Below are 17,828 nucleotides of genomic sequence, written 5' to 3'. Positions count from 1 at the left end.
CACAATATAGCCGTACCTGGAATATTATTTCTACGGCTCGGATAGTTCGTCTATGCCACGTCTTCAACATTTAATGAAGATTTTTAAAAAATATCAAATGTATTAGGGTCGGTAATATTGGCAAAGTGTCAACCTCTGTCTATTTGTGGTAATTTTGCATCGATGTTCTTGTTTTACAACTACGTTGATGAAATATGCTCTGATCCACTCCTTGTACTTGTACTTACTCTATATATTACTCCAGAATAAACCGACAATCAGCAAAATCGTACACTTAAGTCTTTCTATTCCGGAAGTCTTCTACGCTTATAACTTCTCCAATCTGACTGCTAGACATTAGAATTTGCTCTGTGTTTTATGCTTGCCTGAGCGTACTGCCCCACAGAAGTTAAAATTTAATGTAAACTGACATCTCGCGGCTCAGCACCTCAAACAGTAACTTGCGTCCAAGTGACCAATATACGTTATTTGCCTAGGGTGAAAAAGATGAAAAAAACTCTACTTCAAATTATCAAACATGCATTTCAAATTAGAATAGAACTATTTAAGCTTGAAAAGTGCTAAATATCAACGTAACAAATATGAATTTGAAATAGACAAAAGTAAACTACAATTCTTTAAAAAATATATATTCAATTAACAAAAATAGATGGTTTGAATTGAAAGAGTGGTAAAACTTTATTTTTATTTTATATAAACTTAATTAAAAAGAAACATTTAAATAAAATCTCTCCATCTCAAATAAAAATGAAACATAAAATTTCATACAAATGACACTTGATTATAATTAATACTGAGAAATTGAAAATTTAGAGGCCTATGGAGGTAAGTAACTTGAAGTTAATTGACCGCTTCTAAAAATAAGACATAGTTTTAGTAGTCGTTTGTCACGTAGAATAATAAAAATAAATCACGTATAATAGTTATGTTAATAATTAGCTTAGACATAAAAAAATAAATTATTATTCGAAAATGTGCGTAATAAGAAATATGACAATATGTGGATGAGTTCGTTAAAACGAATGCTCAAGGAGATCGGGGCAACGAACCCAAACATGAAAAATATCGAATTCACAATTTGACACTTTCTAATCCATATTTTGCAATTTTATGTAAAAATTATTTTGATATATAGCACGGGGATTCGATGTAGGCCAAGATTGATCACCTGATGATTCACACTCCAAATTGATCAAATTGCTCATTTTTTCATTAAATGCACACATGGTCTGCTCTAACTGGAGACATATCGTGATGTACAGGAAAGCTTACATGCTACTCTCAGTCGTTAAATACACAATATATTGTTGTCTACTTTACACGGGGAAGAACCTACTGTTGATTTTTTAAAAAGTATTTTAATAATGGGTTGTACAATGATTTAAAATGGAAATATCAAGTATCATTCTTCAATTGTGCTCCAAGAAGAAACATTCTTTTTGAATGCGCCTTTGTCATATCACAGATACCACTACTTATTTTATAGGTTTCGCATTACTAGGTGTGCGGGGATAATAGCTTGAATTTACGTTTAAAATAAAAAAGTGAATTATCATTTTGAGATTTTTTAAAACGAAACATTCTTTGCGAAGCGCCCCTGTCATATCAAAGAAGCTAATGTTGATTTTATATGTTGGAAAAGATTTCTAGCTCACAGAAACACAAATACAAAAACACACAGATCCACTTACACAGAGAAAGTTGGTTTTTATATAAGATATTGGGATAAAATATTGAAATTGTTTGTAATTTAACCCTGAAGCCTTTACTTAACCGTTAAATGATTTACATTTGACATCGATTTTGTTAAATTAATGATCTAACTTTGCAATTTATATTTGGTAATTAGAAGTCAAACTTCTTTATTTAAATAATGAACTCATCTCATTTGAAGTCAGGCTTTTCTGTTTAGATGTTCTTTCCCATTTAAAGGTATTTTCTCCAAAATAAAAGAAAAACAAGAAGAGATGAATTCTACGCAATTAAATGATCAACAATCCATTTTGCTGCCGGCAAAACGGTTCGATTATTATACGGCTCTTATAGTACCTGATTGCGAATTCAATAATTTACATGTATGAGATTCAAAATGTCCTAGGGTTAATTACCTCTGTCACAACTAAGGAAATGTTACTTAGAGTACTATTTCTGTCATTGACAGATTACGTTGTATATATATATAATATATATATATATATATATATATATATATATATACTAGCAACAGTACCCGTCGTTTACTGGGTTAAAAAACAGCCTACAGAAAATGGACAATGATTTATGAAGGTATGATAGGTTATGAAAAGGAGGGGTTGTAAAGAGATAGCTTCGAAATTGGTGGTATCGAAACCAAAGCCAAATATGGTGAAAGTAAAAATAAAATAGATACACCTCAGAGTTTATTATACAATACCTGTTCGCACTGAAATACTTCTCACAATATTCTGTGGATCTATATTAAAAAACCTTGTTTAACTTTGTGACATATTTCCATTCTATGGAGGTCAGGTGCGAACGAACACGCCATACTATTATTATACCATATTTCTTCAAACTGAAACATAATTATCAATGTATACTTACGCAGATTGATATGAAAAGTCTTTATTAAATTTGTGCCTATTTCCATTCTATGGAGACCAGGCGCGAACGCAGACCCTACAATTTTATTATACCATCCCTATTTAAGTTAAGACAGACTTATCAAAGTAGTATTATGTACATCTGTATCAAAAACACGTGTAAACTTTTTTTTTAATTTTTAATTTTTTTATTTCCATACTGTGTGAATCAGGCGCGAACGCAGACCTCACAATTTGAATGAATTACTGTTCTGCTGGATTAAATATACCCATTCCTGTGTCTCGATACATCTTCTATCATTATATGTAACCATCTTTTTTTTAAATAATCAACCATATAGGAGCCTATTCGTGACCAGACACACACACACACACACACACACACACACACACACACACACATTCAACTGTATATTATAGATATATGCAGTCTAATGTGAGAGGCAGTTCCCTTCCACAGCACTCTTTCTCACAGAAACTATTTTGCTAGTTTTATTGTGCGTTGTCTTTTTTTATGATAGCAGTTTAGAGTGACCTCCAATTTCTGGATGGGTCAAAGCTTAATAAAAATAATGCGAGCGGCTTGAACAACTGCGAATTTCACACTTTCTCTTTCTTGTACCATATATCCAGTGGGATTTCTATTAATTTTTTCGAAAATTTGTGAAACAGAATATTAAAGGATCACTTCGCTGTTTATTACACCATGATCGTTTTGAAATCTAATATCAGCAAATACTTGTGCAGTTCTCTTAAATAATGTATTTTTTTTATTAAGCCCGGAATTTTAACTTTCTTCATAGCATTATTCTCCCTATAAATGACAATCATCAACCCTTATCCTCGGGTAACCTTGCACTTAGTAAATTCAGACTGATAACTACAATAAATGTAATCTTTACAAGCAAGACCACTTACTTACCAACGAACCATCCGCCACCTTTTGTATGCGTGATTTTTTCCTGTTAGTTTTGCAATGGAATTTATTTATTGTTCTTAGAGAGCATCTTTATGTGTATGTTTACAAGATCATAGAGTGTTGTTGCCAAATATAGGATGGCTTATCTACCACTTGTCTCTCCTACATAGACTTAGGTTCAAAAATTGATTCTTAAATCTAATAAGCCCCGTACTGTTAGCTAAACTCACAGTTCAGTCCCATCGCCACAATGTGGTAGCCCCTTTTCGAAATACTTTAATGAAATGTGCTTAAATAAATCCATAGCAGTAATTGTCAGTATTTTTGAGATGAGGTGTTTTCATTTATTGAGATTGTCGGACTGACTTCCTAATCAAGGTTGTTATAGTCACAATGTTTCGGCCGTTTTGCCCTACGGCCTTCATCAGGTGTGTTGTATCGAACTGGGGAACCGTTTGTTAGGAGTCTTATTATTACGAGGGTACCGTGTTCGGACACCGGCTAGGCTCTGGGACATAGTTGCTGATTCTCTGTTTTGAATGTTACTTTTCACTGCCTTCGTTTAGGATTGAACTCAGCACCTTTGGGTAACTGTAAACTTTGATACAACGTCTAGGACCACTCAGCCATATGTCACTAGGCCACTTTTTAATTGGCCTTTGTTAATGTTAAACCTATGTTGTTATTCAAGGTAGTCTCTCTGTGTTAGAGGTGTCCAAATTGCATTCAGCTCTACGCTTGGTTTGCTGAATAGGTTGTTATGTCTGAGCATGTGAGCTGTTTCTTTAAGTATTCTCACTTTCCAGTAGGTCTCTCTGTTTATTATTTTTACTTCATCGCATGGGGGGCGATGACCCCCCTCTCCATCCAGACATGGTTGGCTATACCCGATTTTTCCGTCTCCCCTTTAGTTACCGCTTTTCGGTGTTTTTCTACCGTTACTTTGAGGGGGAAGCAGGTTTCACCCTTGTAAACCTTTCTGCAACTTCATGGAATGGAGTATATGCAGTTCTTAGTCATGTACCCTCCATGCGGGGCTTTACTCGTATCAGGTGTCGTCTGAGTGTTGACTCCTCTTGAAAAACCGTCCTGATGTTGGAAGGGGCACATATTCTCTGAATCTTTTCGGAGTTGCCTCATATGTATGATAAGCATACCGTTGGTGGCTTTTTGGGTTTCATTCTCCTCTCTTATACTATTAACACGCCTGGTGGATAGTATGCTATCGGGGTAGTTGTTACGACGGAGGGTATTCGCCAACCTGACAATTTCTTGGTGGTATGTAATGGTGTCGCTATTTATTGTCTCTGCTCGATGTTGTAGGCAGCGTGCGATTCCATATTTGATACTGTATGGGTGATGGGAATTGAAGTGAAGGTATTGTCCGGTGAAGGTAGGCTTGCGATATACAGATGTCTTAAACCCATGCTCTGTGCGTGATATGAGTATATCAAGGAAGACCAGTTGGTTATATTTTTCTTTCTCCATTGTGAACTGTATCGATGGTCTTATTGAGTTCACATGGTCTAGGAGAGGTTGGATGTCTCTCTGATGGGGCCAGAGTATGAAGGTGTCATCAACATATCTTAGTCACATGGTTAGCTTTAAGGGAGCTGGACCTAAGGCCATGTATTCGAAGTATTCCATGTATATGTTCGCCATCACTGGTTATAATAGCGATCCCATAGCTAGCCCGTCCTCTTGTCGATATAGGTCAGTACCTATTCTGAAGTAGGTTATCTCTATGCAGAATGTCAGCATTTCCATTAAGTTTGGAAATGGTGCACATGTGCGGTCTTCTATGGAGAGGTCCGTAGCTAGTTTGTCTTGAATTACTGCTAGTGTGTCACTAGTTGGGACTTTAGTGAGCAGGCTAAACACATCTAGGGTTACCATTTGGTTTGTACTGATAGGTGCTCCCTTGATCAGTTCCGTGAAGTGGGCAGAATTCTTAACATGTGTTGCTGACTTGCTTGCTAATGGGTTTATTTTATCTACAAAATACCTGCTTAGTGGGTGACATGCTGAGCCTCGGCAACTCATTATGGGTCTGAGTGGAAGGAGCCAACTTTGAAAACCGAAAGAAAGCTGTTACAAATCCTTACCAAAAACAAGGAACACATCGCTCCGATGAGATATAGACAGCTGGTCCAGCATTACAGTAAGCTACCACATATGTAGGGCCTTCCCAAGATACACAAAGACAGAATTGTTCGTTCTTCACATTACGAGCAATGTAACGAGCAGTAATATGATTTTATTTACGTGACCAACCACTTCTTAAGAAGATTTTAAGTATTGCCACCCGTTGCTTTCTACTTTCTCACGATGTCCCCCCAACTGCACCCCTCATCCAATTTAGATCTAGAGATATTTCCCTGTACCCCTTTCCATGTTTCTGCCTTGTCATGTTTTCTTGGTACATATTAATCAATTCCTTTGTTTTAACCATTTTAAAACAGTAAGGAAAGGGGAAATGTGCGCAGTGTCTGAGAGCTGCTTTCACCTTACCTGTAAGGAGCCGGAAGAATGGGGAAGGGGTCTTCCAATTGTAGCAAGATCAAATGACTGCTTATGAATGCAATTTGCCAGTGTGTTATATAGTTTGCATTTGTATAAATTGATTTTTTTAAAAACTTTTGTCAACTAAGTATATCTTTATTTCCGGTATATGTTCAGATTAAAAAAATGAGTTAATTTCATTTCAATTAAGTTGATATATTTTAGAAATACGAATAAACAATGTATCAAATATTTTGCTACTCACCGTACATATATATATATATATATATATATATATATATATATATATATATATATGGGGGGTATGTGTGCGTGCGTGTGTGTGTATAGAAACGCTTGTACATATACAAACATGTATTGTCATGATTATCCTTTTAATTTCTGCAGTGTGAGTCTATCCGTAACATCTATGAATTGTTCTACTTTCTATAAACCTAGATTTCGTTTATATACTAAGAAATGAAACACACATAAATGAAAATGTCGAGCGACACACGAAATAGAATATTTGAAATTCTCAAGTGTATATCATTATTATTATAAGTTATCAGATATTCAGACTTAGATCCTGGAGTGTATGATTAGACTTGTAAAGAATAGCCTAATTTATAAACAAATAAATAATTTTTGTGGGGTACAAAATGTTATTATGGCTATGTAAAGACTAAATTTAAACGTGTTCGAAAACATTTATTTAAGATTGTCAAATTAAAAATTAAAAATGAATGTGAGCGGTTTCGAAGCTTGCTCAGCGGAGCTAAAATCGAGCTTAATTACGTTTTAAAAAGAAAAGGGGGGAACAATGAATCGGAGATGAAAAAGTAGGAGGGGATATATGTATAAAAAAGGGGGTGGTGATTAATTATTAAATAGAAACTAGATTAAGCCCTAAGAGATTCTCTTTTTGTTTGCAAAGAGAAGGTATCAGAGTCTTAATATATATAGTTTCTAGAATTTTAAGTTGATAAAGAGAGTGCGACTTACTAAGGATGGAAAAAAAGTCCGCACTAAAATTCAAAGCGCAAATACGATTATTTATAAGGTGTTCTCCTATAGATAATTGTTTTCCATTGCAAATAGGTAATGTTAGTGAAAGATTTGCCAAGCAAAATGTGGGGCATTTGTCGACAGATTCCTGTTTTATTTCATTGAAATTAGAGATTTATTTTTAATAGTAGATTCCACAATTTGCAATGGAAAACCATTATTGCAAAGAGTCTTGACTAGGTATTGTTAGTGAAAGATTTGCCAAGCAAATTTCTTCTGTCGTACAACAATGTTACTTTGCATCAAATACCCGTGTTGTTTTTTCTTGTAAACCCATTTTGTCTTCAATTTGTAAAGACGTTCTCCCCCCCACCATAACAATTATATTATTTATTTAAATGTACCTGCGGTGTGCGCTTCGGCGGACGGACGTCTCAAAGATTAGATAATAGGGTAAAACAACATGTTTCATCCAAAATTCGAAATGGAAACTACCTACCTTCGGACGTTTTGAACAATACCCATGCCTCATCTATAGGAGAGCACCTTATAAATAATCGTATTTGCGCTGTGAATTTTAGTGCGGACTTTTTTCCATCCTTAGTAAGTCGCACTCTCTTTATCATCTCAAAATTCTAGAAACTATATATATATTAAGACTCTGAGACCTTCTGTTTGAAAACAAAAAGAGAATCTCTTAGGGCGTAATCAAGTTTCTATTTAATAATTAATTTAATAATTAATTCATCCCCCCCCTTTTTATGCATATATTCCCCCGTACTTTTTCATCTCCGATTCATTGTACCCCCCTTTTCTTTTAAAAACGTAATTAAGCTCGATTTTAGCTTTGTTGAGCAATAATAAACAAATAAATGTGTTTAGATGTAAGTTTTTAATAAAAATGCTTAGGGATTTTCCCTGATTATTATAAGTGATTTCATTATTAAATGAATATTTATGGGTAGATATTCTAAACTTAATTAATGTTGAAGTTTTGCTAATATAAGGTGTATATTTTAATCAGCGTTCTTGTAGTGTATGTGGATTTATGTAAGGATTTAGAATAGGAGTACTATTTATTTCAGGTTTGTTATTACTAGCAATAGTAGATTACATTTGTGCTGAAGTATTTTGATCTATACTCGGTGGTGAGATTCGAGTATTATTTTTTTGAGAAAAACAGAGAGGGGTGTTGTTGTTGTTGTTATTAATATTATTATTATTATTATTATTATTATTATTATTGTTATTATTATTGTGGTTGTTGTTTTTTGTTGATGTTGTTGTTGTAGTAGTAGTAGTAATAATAATAATAATAATAATAATAATAATAATAATAATAATAATAAAATATTATTATTATTGTTATTATTATTATGGTTATTATAATTGTTTCGATCATAACTATATTCATAAATATTATTAGTACTATTGTGTTGTTGGTTGTGCCGTTAAATATATATAAATATATATATATATGTATATATATACATATATATATATATTTATATATACATATATATGTATATATATATGTGTGTGTGTGTGTGTGTGTGTGAATTCCTATTTCATAATTTAAAAAAAAACACACTTACGTCCAGACTAGAAGGCAAATTTCTTGCCGTAGGGTCTTCTTCGACACTGAAACAAAAATGTTCAAGTATATATGTATAATGATCAACTTATATACTGTTTCATTGACTCTTAAGTGTTGCTAGCAAAGCTATAAACATCAAGGTAAAGGTAAGTGATTCTAACTTTTTCAATGTTGGTTAAACGTTATTTTTAATCTTTTTAACCGGTTCTCGGCCAGAAACTTTGCTGTCAAGGGATAAATGTTGTACAATTTGACCCTTGAAAAGTCTACCAAACTCCTCCACCAATTTTGGGTCTAAATACTTCAAATTGTAAATGTCGGTTACTTGGACATAGATCAAACTTTATAATTGTATTTAAGTCCCCCCCCCCAAAAAAAGAAATGTAAATGCGTAAAAATGGTTTAAATGTACCATTTAATATCAATATAAATGTTATTTGTTCACACTTTATTTCTGATAGTGATTTATATACAACACTAGCAGTTCAGCCCGGCTTTGCACGGGTCCTATGTGTTGTTAATAATTTCAATACGTGTGAATACACTTTATGTAAGATTTCAAATGATTACACCAAAATTTGTTTGAGTAATTTCCCAGAGACAGCAGAGGTAAATTTTTTTTTATTTGGATCCCAATCTTCACCGCTTAACAATTATTTTTTTTGGTCTCAAATCAAATTACAATGTTTTACCATGCCCAAGTTACATGTATCCAAAATGCAAAGTCTTTAGACTTAAAATTTGCGGATGAATTTGTTAGAATCTGCACATATCAACTCTTTCAATTTTGACAGCAGTAACATTTCCGGCCAAAAACTAAATAAAAAGCTTGCTGCATGTATTAATACACATTATGTAACTTTTCAAATGTTTAGACCACGAATTGGCTCAGTAGTTTGCCAGACACCGCAAAAATCAATTTATTTGAACGTTGACCCCGTGGTAGCTGAACTTTTTTATCCAAATCGATTAATAAGCTTGCCCTATTTCTGAATACCCTATATGTAAATTTTATAATGTTATAACTAAACATTGGTTGAGTATTTTAAGAGAAACCGCAAAGGTGAATACTTTAAACTTTGATCCCAATTTAAACCCCTTAACATTTCTTCTCATGGCTCAAATTGAATTATAAAGTTAGAGTCATGTCCAAGTAACCTACATTTAAAATTGTATGTGCTTAGACCCCAAATTAGCTGAGGAATTTGGTAGGCTTTTCAAAAGTCAAATCGTTGAACTTTGACCCCTTGACAGCTAAATTTCTGTCCGAAAACCGATTAAAAAGATTTTTCCAAATCTCAGTACTCCGTATGTCAAATACCGAGTCTCTAGTCCGAAAATTGACATGTTATTTGGTAGAAAAATGCACATACACCCCCCCACACACAAACGTTTTAACTTTTATATATATATACTAGCAGTTCAACCCGATTTTGCTCGGACCCTATGTATAGTTATTAACTTTATTTGCATTTGTATATATTAAAAAGTCTGCATATGCACGGTAATGCGTTTCTATATAATAGGCATCCTTAACTACCATAAAGAAAAGTCGGAAGAAACAGAGGTGGTTATTTTTTTTTACTTTGACCCCAACTTGACCCCTTACCATTTATTGTTTTGGGCTCAAATCAAATTAGAATGTTTACTCATGTCCAAGAAATCTACATCTAAAATTTCAAATGTTTGGATCCAAAATTGGCTGAGGAATTTGTTAGAACCTGCAAAGATAATCTCTTTCAACTCTGACCTCTTGGCAGCGAGCATTTTGCTCAAAAACAGAATTAAAAGCCTCCTGCATGTTTGCATAGCCTTCCCGTAAAATTTCAAATGTTTAGACAAGAAAGTGGCTTAATAGTTTGCAAGAGATCGGAAAGGTCAAATCTTTTTAACTTTGACCCTTTGGAAGCCAACTTTTCGGCCAAAATTAATTAAAAATATTGCCCCGTGACTAATTACACTTGATGTAAAATTTCTAATGTTAAGACATAAAATAGGGCTGAGAATTTTCCTATAAACCGCAAAGTCAATTTAAAAAAAAATTGACCCCAATTCTGACCTCTTAGCATTTATTGTCTTGGGTTTAAATCAAATTATTAAATTACTGCCCAAGTAACCTATATCTAACATATCAAGTATTTAGACCCAAAATTGGCGGATGAGTTTAGTAGAGTTCTCAAAGGTCAAATCGTTGGTATTTGACGTTATAACAGCAAAATTTCTGTCCAAAACAAGATTAAAAATATTTTCCCAATATTCGAGTCTTCAGACCGAAAATTGGTAGATTTATCTGAAAGGCAAATATACACTGAAATACAGGCAGACGGACACACGCACAGACATTTTCAATTGTATAGATATATAGATTTGCCTATACGACATAATCATGTTGAAACATGGTTTCGCTTTTAAATCAACGATGTTTAGAAACTTTGAGCTGTTCAGTATTAAATAAGTAACCATTTGAGAATACCAGCTGCAGTATATATTCTCCGCTCACCCGTGCATCGTTTCCGGTCATTAAAGATTTCCCGTTGTCACCAAAATCAAGCAACTACGACTCAGGAAGAGGAGTTGTTAGAGATTGCACCACCCTTTCTTTACAATTTACCGCGTGTCATTTATCATCTCCCAAAGAAAATTAGATGGTCCCCATAATTGCAACCGACAGAACATTTATTTAGATTGACAATTTTGAGTGAGCAGTATTATTCTTATGTCTATGCAATACGTTTTCAAGCAATTATTGCCTAAATGACTGAATTGATTGCCCACATTAGGTTTATTGTTGCTTTGTTATTATCAAGAACAGTACTGATACGAGGTGCCTACAATAAATTTTCAGGCATTTTTCGTCCATACACCTTTATTGTCATTAAACATATTAAATTCTCGTTCTCTTCGAAATGATTTCACAATGCACTTGTTGTTCCGTTCCAACAACTTCTGGAAAGCATCATGGAATTCCTCTTGTTTGACCGGGTGAATGGCCCTCGTCAAAGCTTTTTTATAACTCTATAATTTTTATAACGAGACCCTCAAAGGTTTTTCCTGAGCTTAGAAAAAAACAAGAGTGACAGGAAGCAATATCTGGACTATAGGGAGGGTTAGAATGTCTTAACATCTATCTTCACGTTGAAGGTGATTGAACACATGGAAAAATAACTACAACAGATAGGTAAAGTAGAACAAATATATTGAAAGCAAGAAAATATATACAAACATTTACATAACGTCCATTGGTATAGTCATGGGGAGACCACCCCTGGAAATGTTGTATGCTGGGTGGTCGTCGATCCCGATTTCCTGTCTCTCTTAATCTCTTGTTTGGTCTCTCCTGTCTTTAGGGTACCAACCATATTTATATGTTTAACACTCCAGGTATGCTAATTAGACAGATCCTACCACAACACTTAATTAAATAGTCTATGTATGGAACACCTTAGCACAAACTTCGCATCTTCAATTCCTCGTGGAAAGCAAGCAAATGCAGTTCCCACACTGATATCAAACTGTTCACTTATTGTCTCTACCTTATTCATAGCCTTCTTTATTCTGACAATAAAATGGTTTGAACTCTCTCACTACCCACACATCTCTCATTATCACTCACAGACTCCCTGCCTTCTTTGTTACTCTTATGCAACTCAATAACTGATGCTGCATTCATGCAAGATATCCCATAAGCAGGCTGAACAATTCCATACGTTTCTATGGTATTTTCCAAGTACAAAATTGACTTTTATTGCATATCGTTCTTTTAAAGTGTCCTCACTACCAAATTGCATGTTTGAAATTGCCCAACTGTGACAATCAAGTTTTCATAAGGTGCATTTCAATTCCTGCTGTAGTATTTTTTTAAACTTAAATTCATAAAAGTGTGCCAGTCATCTCATAAGATGTATAGCATAATTATACTAAATTTTATTTATCTACGACAATTTTAAATACTGGTACAAAAAAGTATTGAAACTTATTGAAGGCACATTTTCCATCTGATATGTAAAAATAAGTTATTTTAAATGTGGTTTAATGTTTACGATTAGACAGATATTTATATATACAACTACAATTCTTGGATTTTGTATCAGTAAATATATGTTGAAATTTTCCTTGTTCAAATTGTCAGTATTTTGACTGTATATATATATATATATATATATATATATATATATATATATATATATATAAGTCCTATTCAAAATCATAAGTCCTCTTAGGAAAGTAAGCGTTTACGCATAATACTGAATTTTTGATCAAACAAATGGTTGAAAACATTGGCAAAAGGGAAAATATGATGGGGAAAAATGAAATCTGCTTCATTCGAAACCTTAACCCTGATCTAATAATTATTTTTAAAACAAACATTTTCACCTGGTCAAAATGATAAGACCACTTTAATAAAATCGGCTAGTTTTGAAAAAATGAATACGAAAAGCTTTCTATGTTACTAAAAGAAACTTGGGAGTGGATAAAAAAAACATCTTACTAAATTATAAATGGCAAAAGGGAAACCATTATACGAGTTTGAGAGAGGAAGGATCTTTGAGCTTAATAGGGGTGGACTCTCCCATAGATCCATTGCAAACGAAGTGAATCGCAATTCAAGAAATCCAGATCAATATGGACACAAAAAGAGTCCAGGTCGACCAAAAATAATAACCCCATCACTGGATCGCCGTAGCAGAAGAAGTTTAAAAAAACTCCAGTATTAGCTCAAGTCGACTGAAAAGCCAAACAGCAGTAGTAACCATCAGAAGGCATCTGAAAATGAAGGGTTTCATCAATACTGGCATGATAAAAATTTGCCCAAAGAGACTTTTTCAACTCTGCATAGTGGAGGTGGGTTTTTAATGATCTGGAGCGATTTCTCGTCAGCTGGAAATAGTGAAAGGCCGGCAAACATCATTTCAATGCTTGAAAATGATTCTATCAGGACTGAAGGTCCATGTCTGTGTGGAAGAAATTGGATTTTCCAGCAATACAACGCTGCGATACATACTTCTCAACAAGCACGAGAATACATTTCTTCAAATAATATAGCATTGTTAGATCCTCCAGCATGTTCTCCGGACCTCAATCCCATTGAAAATCTGTGACGATCGATGGCAAGTGTTCAGTATGATTCGATAAAGGAACTTTCTGATTCAGTTTTCAGTACATGGGATAAAATTCCTTCGTAACTGATAAACAAAAATTAGTCGCAAGCATACCGAAGGCTATACCAAATACTGAGACCCTTTTTAGTAATTTATAATTGCCTTTTCTTAGATGAATTATCAGTTGTCTTATCATTTTGACCAGGTGAAAATGTTTGCTTTTTAAAAAATAATTATTAGCTCAGGGTTAAGGTTCCGAATGAAGCAGATTTCATTTTTTTCCATCATATTTTCCCTTTTGGCAAAGGTTTCAACCATTTGTTTGATTAAAAATTCGATAATATGCATCAACGCTTACTTCCTTAAGTTGTCTTATGATTTTGATCAGGACTGTATATATATATATATATATATATATATATATATATATATATATATATATATATAGTAAAACTGGTAATTAGTAAACACCTGAAGAGAGTGTTCAATACTATTGCGGAGCAGATGTGTGTGTTATGTTTTATTACGTTTTATCTGTTTGGTTACATATGTTTCGGATTGGGCCATGTTTAGGATCCAACAGCCTCGTCAGACGATACATTTTCTGTAAGGTCTGACGAAGTTGTTGGATCATAAACATGGTCCAACATCCAAAACCTATGTAACCAAACAGATAAAACGGTAATAAAAATAATATATATATATATATATATATATATATATATATATATATATATATATATATATATATATATATATATATATATATATGTCCGTTCCATGGAGAAAGAGTTGAATGAATATACTTACGTTGTGTTGCTGACCGTAAATAATATATTTAAGCCCGTAATTTGTGTTTTCAATTCAGAAAAGAATGTCTTTGAAATAAAGAAAATCAATGAAAAACTGTTAGGATATACTAATAAGGCATGATAAAATGATTTTGTTAATTAATAAGTGTATTAAAATGCATTTAGTGTCCAACTTTATTATGTAAACTAGCAAGAGCCTTGTACAGGCGTTATCCGTGGGAAGTATGCCTCCAACTAATTACAAAAAACAAACAAACAATTAAACAAGGTTATTAATAGAAGTAACTGCCGGCTCAGTAAAATGAATGTACCGTGCCGAAGTAACAGCATTAGTATCTATAAACCCTTCTTTGCGTAGGGATTAGTTTATGTGCTGTGATCATTATATGCTTTCGTCTAACATGTCAAAGTATGGTAGTGTGATTTATTAAATGGTAGTTGTCACCGTTTGCATGTAATGTATAATGAAAATAAAATATGTAAGTAAAAATAAATTATTAACCAGTGCATTTATTCTGCGGTAAACATTATGTATCGAGGAAAAGAAACAACTGGAAAATATTACGGCATACCTGAACAATGGTTCCTGTAGCCTTTACGCATTTGCTTTTTAAATTTGTCATAATATTTTCCGGCGATTATCATCGGGCAGAGGCAAAATTTTTAGATTTAAACAGAAATTAAAGGCAGTATTTTAAATTACTGCAATGGTTGGGAATTTGTAAGAATTATGGACTAATAAATCGGATACATATTTTGTGCCACATCCTTTGTTATAGGTGCCTCTAGACGTTATAAGTTTCCTTTTTCTGTTAGTAAGGTGGATACACTTTTTCTTATTTTTTGTTACAATCGAGTCAATACTTATCAGGGCCCGGAGGCCACTCGAGGATCAGAGTAAATGGGTATACATTAGGTATATAATTATAGCGTAGTAAACATAAGTAGTGGAAATTTTGTAAATTGGATTACGTAGGGGAGCGGTTCATCAAGCACCTGTTTACGTTGGACTTGAAGACAATCTAATTATAATCAGCTGGAAAGCAGGCAAACGGAAGAGAGTGCCACGGGCGTGCAGTTCTCATGAATAAGTTTTTTTCATGGAATCTACATTTAGGTTTAGGCACAGATAAAGAGTGTAGGAAATTATTGATAGTGGGTTTGTCTAACGAGTGTTTCCCGTGAAAGTTTTGCTATGAAAATAAGGCCTTTAATATATAAAGAGCAATTGCTCTAGAAAGGTAGCGTCCGTCAAGAGATTAACTTATTCTATGAGATATAACTGTTAGCACATCTGTTGTTGATCTATCAGAACGGAAACCATATCGCATGTCACTAAGAAGATTATTTTTGCTGAGGTGAGTGACTACTTCTCTATTTAACGCAGATTCCAGCAACGTACTCATGATGCCCAGGAAACTAATTCGTCTGTATTAAGGGGAAGATGACAGACCGCCAGAATACTTAAATACAGGGATAATGATGAGGTTTTCAAGGATGTTTGGAAGCAATTCTCCTTAGCACAACGCTTAAATAGCTTTGTAAATATGGGTGCTAGTTCTTATTGAAGCTTTTCAGAGCTATAATTGGAATGCTATCAAGGCCAGTTGCTTTACTGGAATAAAAGTTTTTGATTAGCTTGGCAAGATTACGCAAAGATATTTGTATGTCTATTTTAGTATTGTAAAAGTTAAACATGCCATCTCTGATAAGTGCCGTAAATATACGCGAAATATTTAAAAGGAAAAATCTAAATGTTAGTGACAGCATTACGAATAAAGTGGCCAAAAAGTAGGTGTCACAGTAGTCGAATAGTATGATCTATTATTTAAACATCTAATAGCTTATAGTCGCCTAAAATTACAGACGAATAAGTGACAAATAAAAAGAGGAAATCAAAGTGTCAACATTTTTTCGGTCTATCAAATCATTTGATTGTTTCGTTTTATTTTGTAATTTGAACATTATATTTTGTTTTAAAGTTTCTGGAAGGGTAAACCGGTCTAGTAGCTGACCTTAATTTAGTTGACAGACACTACAAAATATTTGAAGTAAAATCTTTCAGAAAACTACTTATAGAGTCCAAATTGATAAATATAACAAGATTTTCACAAATAAAACAGCCAAATTGAAAAAAACAAAAAACAAAACAAAAACAAAGTGTGTCTGCGTAAATACATGAACACTTATTATGGCTATGTAAAAGCAAGAATTGACTGACTTTGGCGGGGGGCATTATTTTTTATGAAATGGAAATTGGAAAGATTATGTAAGGTTTATGTATGTACGCATGAGCCAGTTATGGTCAGTGAAATCACGAATCTCTGGAACGTGTAGAATTCGTCTCGCTGACTTCTGCATGGCTGTGGTAGGACAACATATTTAGAGATAAAAATAAGGACATTTTTCTAAAGATCTTTGATTGTGAGTGTGAATTAAACTAAAAAAAACATACCAAATTACTTGAAAGGAAATTGACGCTTTTGCCATTTGATGTGAGAACGTTGAAATTTAACGTAATATTAGCTCCCAGATGAATCAAATTTGGTTCGAATTGAATAGTAGGCTGTGTAGACGTGCTAAAGGTAATTTCAACCGTTCCATTTGGATGGTCCTCCTCGATCTGCAAAATAAATAAAAAAAGTATTAAGACAACAAAGTTGTATGTGGAAAACGTGTGTGCCTGTTATAATGAAAATACCTAGCACTCCTCTAGCAATAAATGCTTAGAGAAAAGGAATTAAAGAATATAAGAAAAAAAACAGAATTTTCAAAACCAGAAAAGACCAAAGAAATTACGTCAAGTGTGTGAGGGGAAAAGTATTTTTAAAACGTGCAGATAGATAAATATTGTTTTAATAAGATAAGAGTAAAGAAAATATTTTATTGAAAAACTATATTAGTAGCTCACATCCCAAACACAAATACAGCACGTTGGCAACCTTAAAATGTCACTCAGTGTTAGTTGCTTTATGTAAAATATCACAACGTAAGTTTGTCGCAATCCCATTTTATTGGGTTTTTGTCTACAATTCGATCGGAGCAAACAAATGACAATCTAGGAAATATCTCGACCATGCGTGCTAAGAATAGCAAGAACCCTTAAGAAAAAAACAAAGTGAAAACACAAACAGTTTCATTACCAAAACAGAAACAAAAGATTATTATATCGAACTTAGATGAAAACAAATAAATGTTATGAACACTAAAGGATTATTTAACTGAAAGTAATATGGTGTGAAACTAGCCATTCATTGTTTAGCAATATAATCAGTCGTCGTAGATCCTGCATCACCAAAGTCTCTCCAT

The 17,828-nt window shown here is 33.5% G+C and overlaps 1 protein-coding gene across 2 annotated transcripts in view; it reads right to left on the bottom strand.

The window, feature by feature from the left end:
- The window catches only part of LOC145276827 (bactericidal permeability-increasing protein-like), a 92,121-nt gene that overhangs the window by 10,091 nt on the left and 64,202 nt on the right, over positions 1 to 17,828 (bottom strand). For both annotated transcript variants that reach the window (XM_080128177.1, XM_080128179.1), the window contains exons 10-12: positions 16,975 to 17,142; positions 14,518 to 14,585; positions 8,607 to 8,652 (exon numbers count right to left, since the gene is read on the bottom strand). In XM_080128177.1, coding sequence (XP_079984303.1) covers positions 8,607 to 8,652; positions 14,518 to 14,585; positions 16,975 to 17,142 — 282 coding nt within the window. The remainder of the gene's footprint in view (positions 1 to 8,606; positions 8,653 to 14,517; positions 14,586 to 16,974; positions 17,143 to 17,828) is intronic.

The sequence above is a fragment of the Euprymna scolopes genome, chromosome 5 (genome assembly GCF_053919585.1).
Source record: "Euprymna scolopes isolate OS-2025 chromosome 5, ASM5391958v1, whole genome shotgun sequence".
NCBI classification, from domain to species: Eukaryota; Metazoa; Mollusca; class Cephalopoda; order Sepiida; family Sepiolidae; genus Euprymna; species Euprymna scolopes.
The sequence above is the reverse complement of the archived record's forward strand: the minus strand, read 5'-3'. Positions and strand labels throughout refer to the sequence as shown.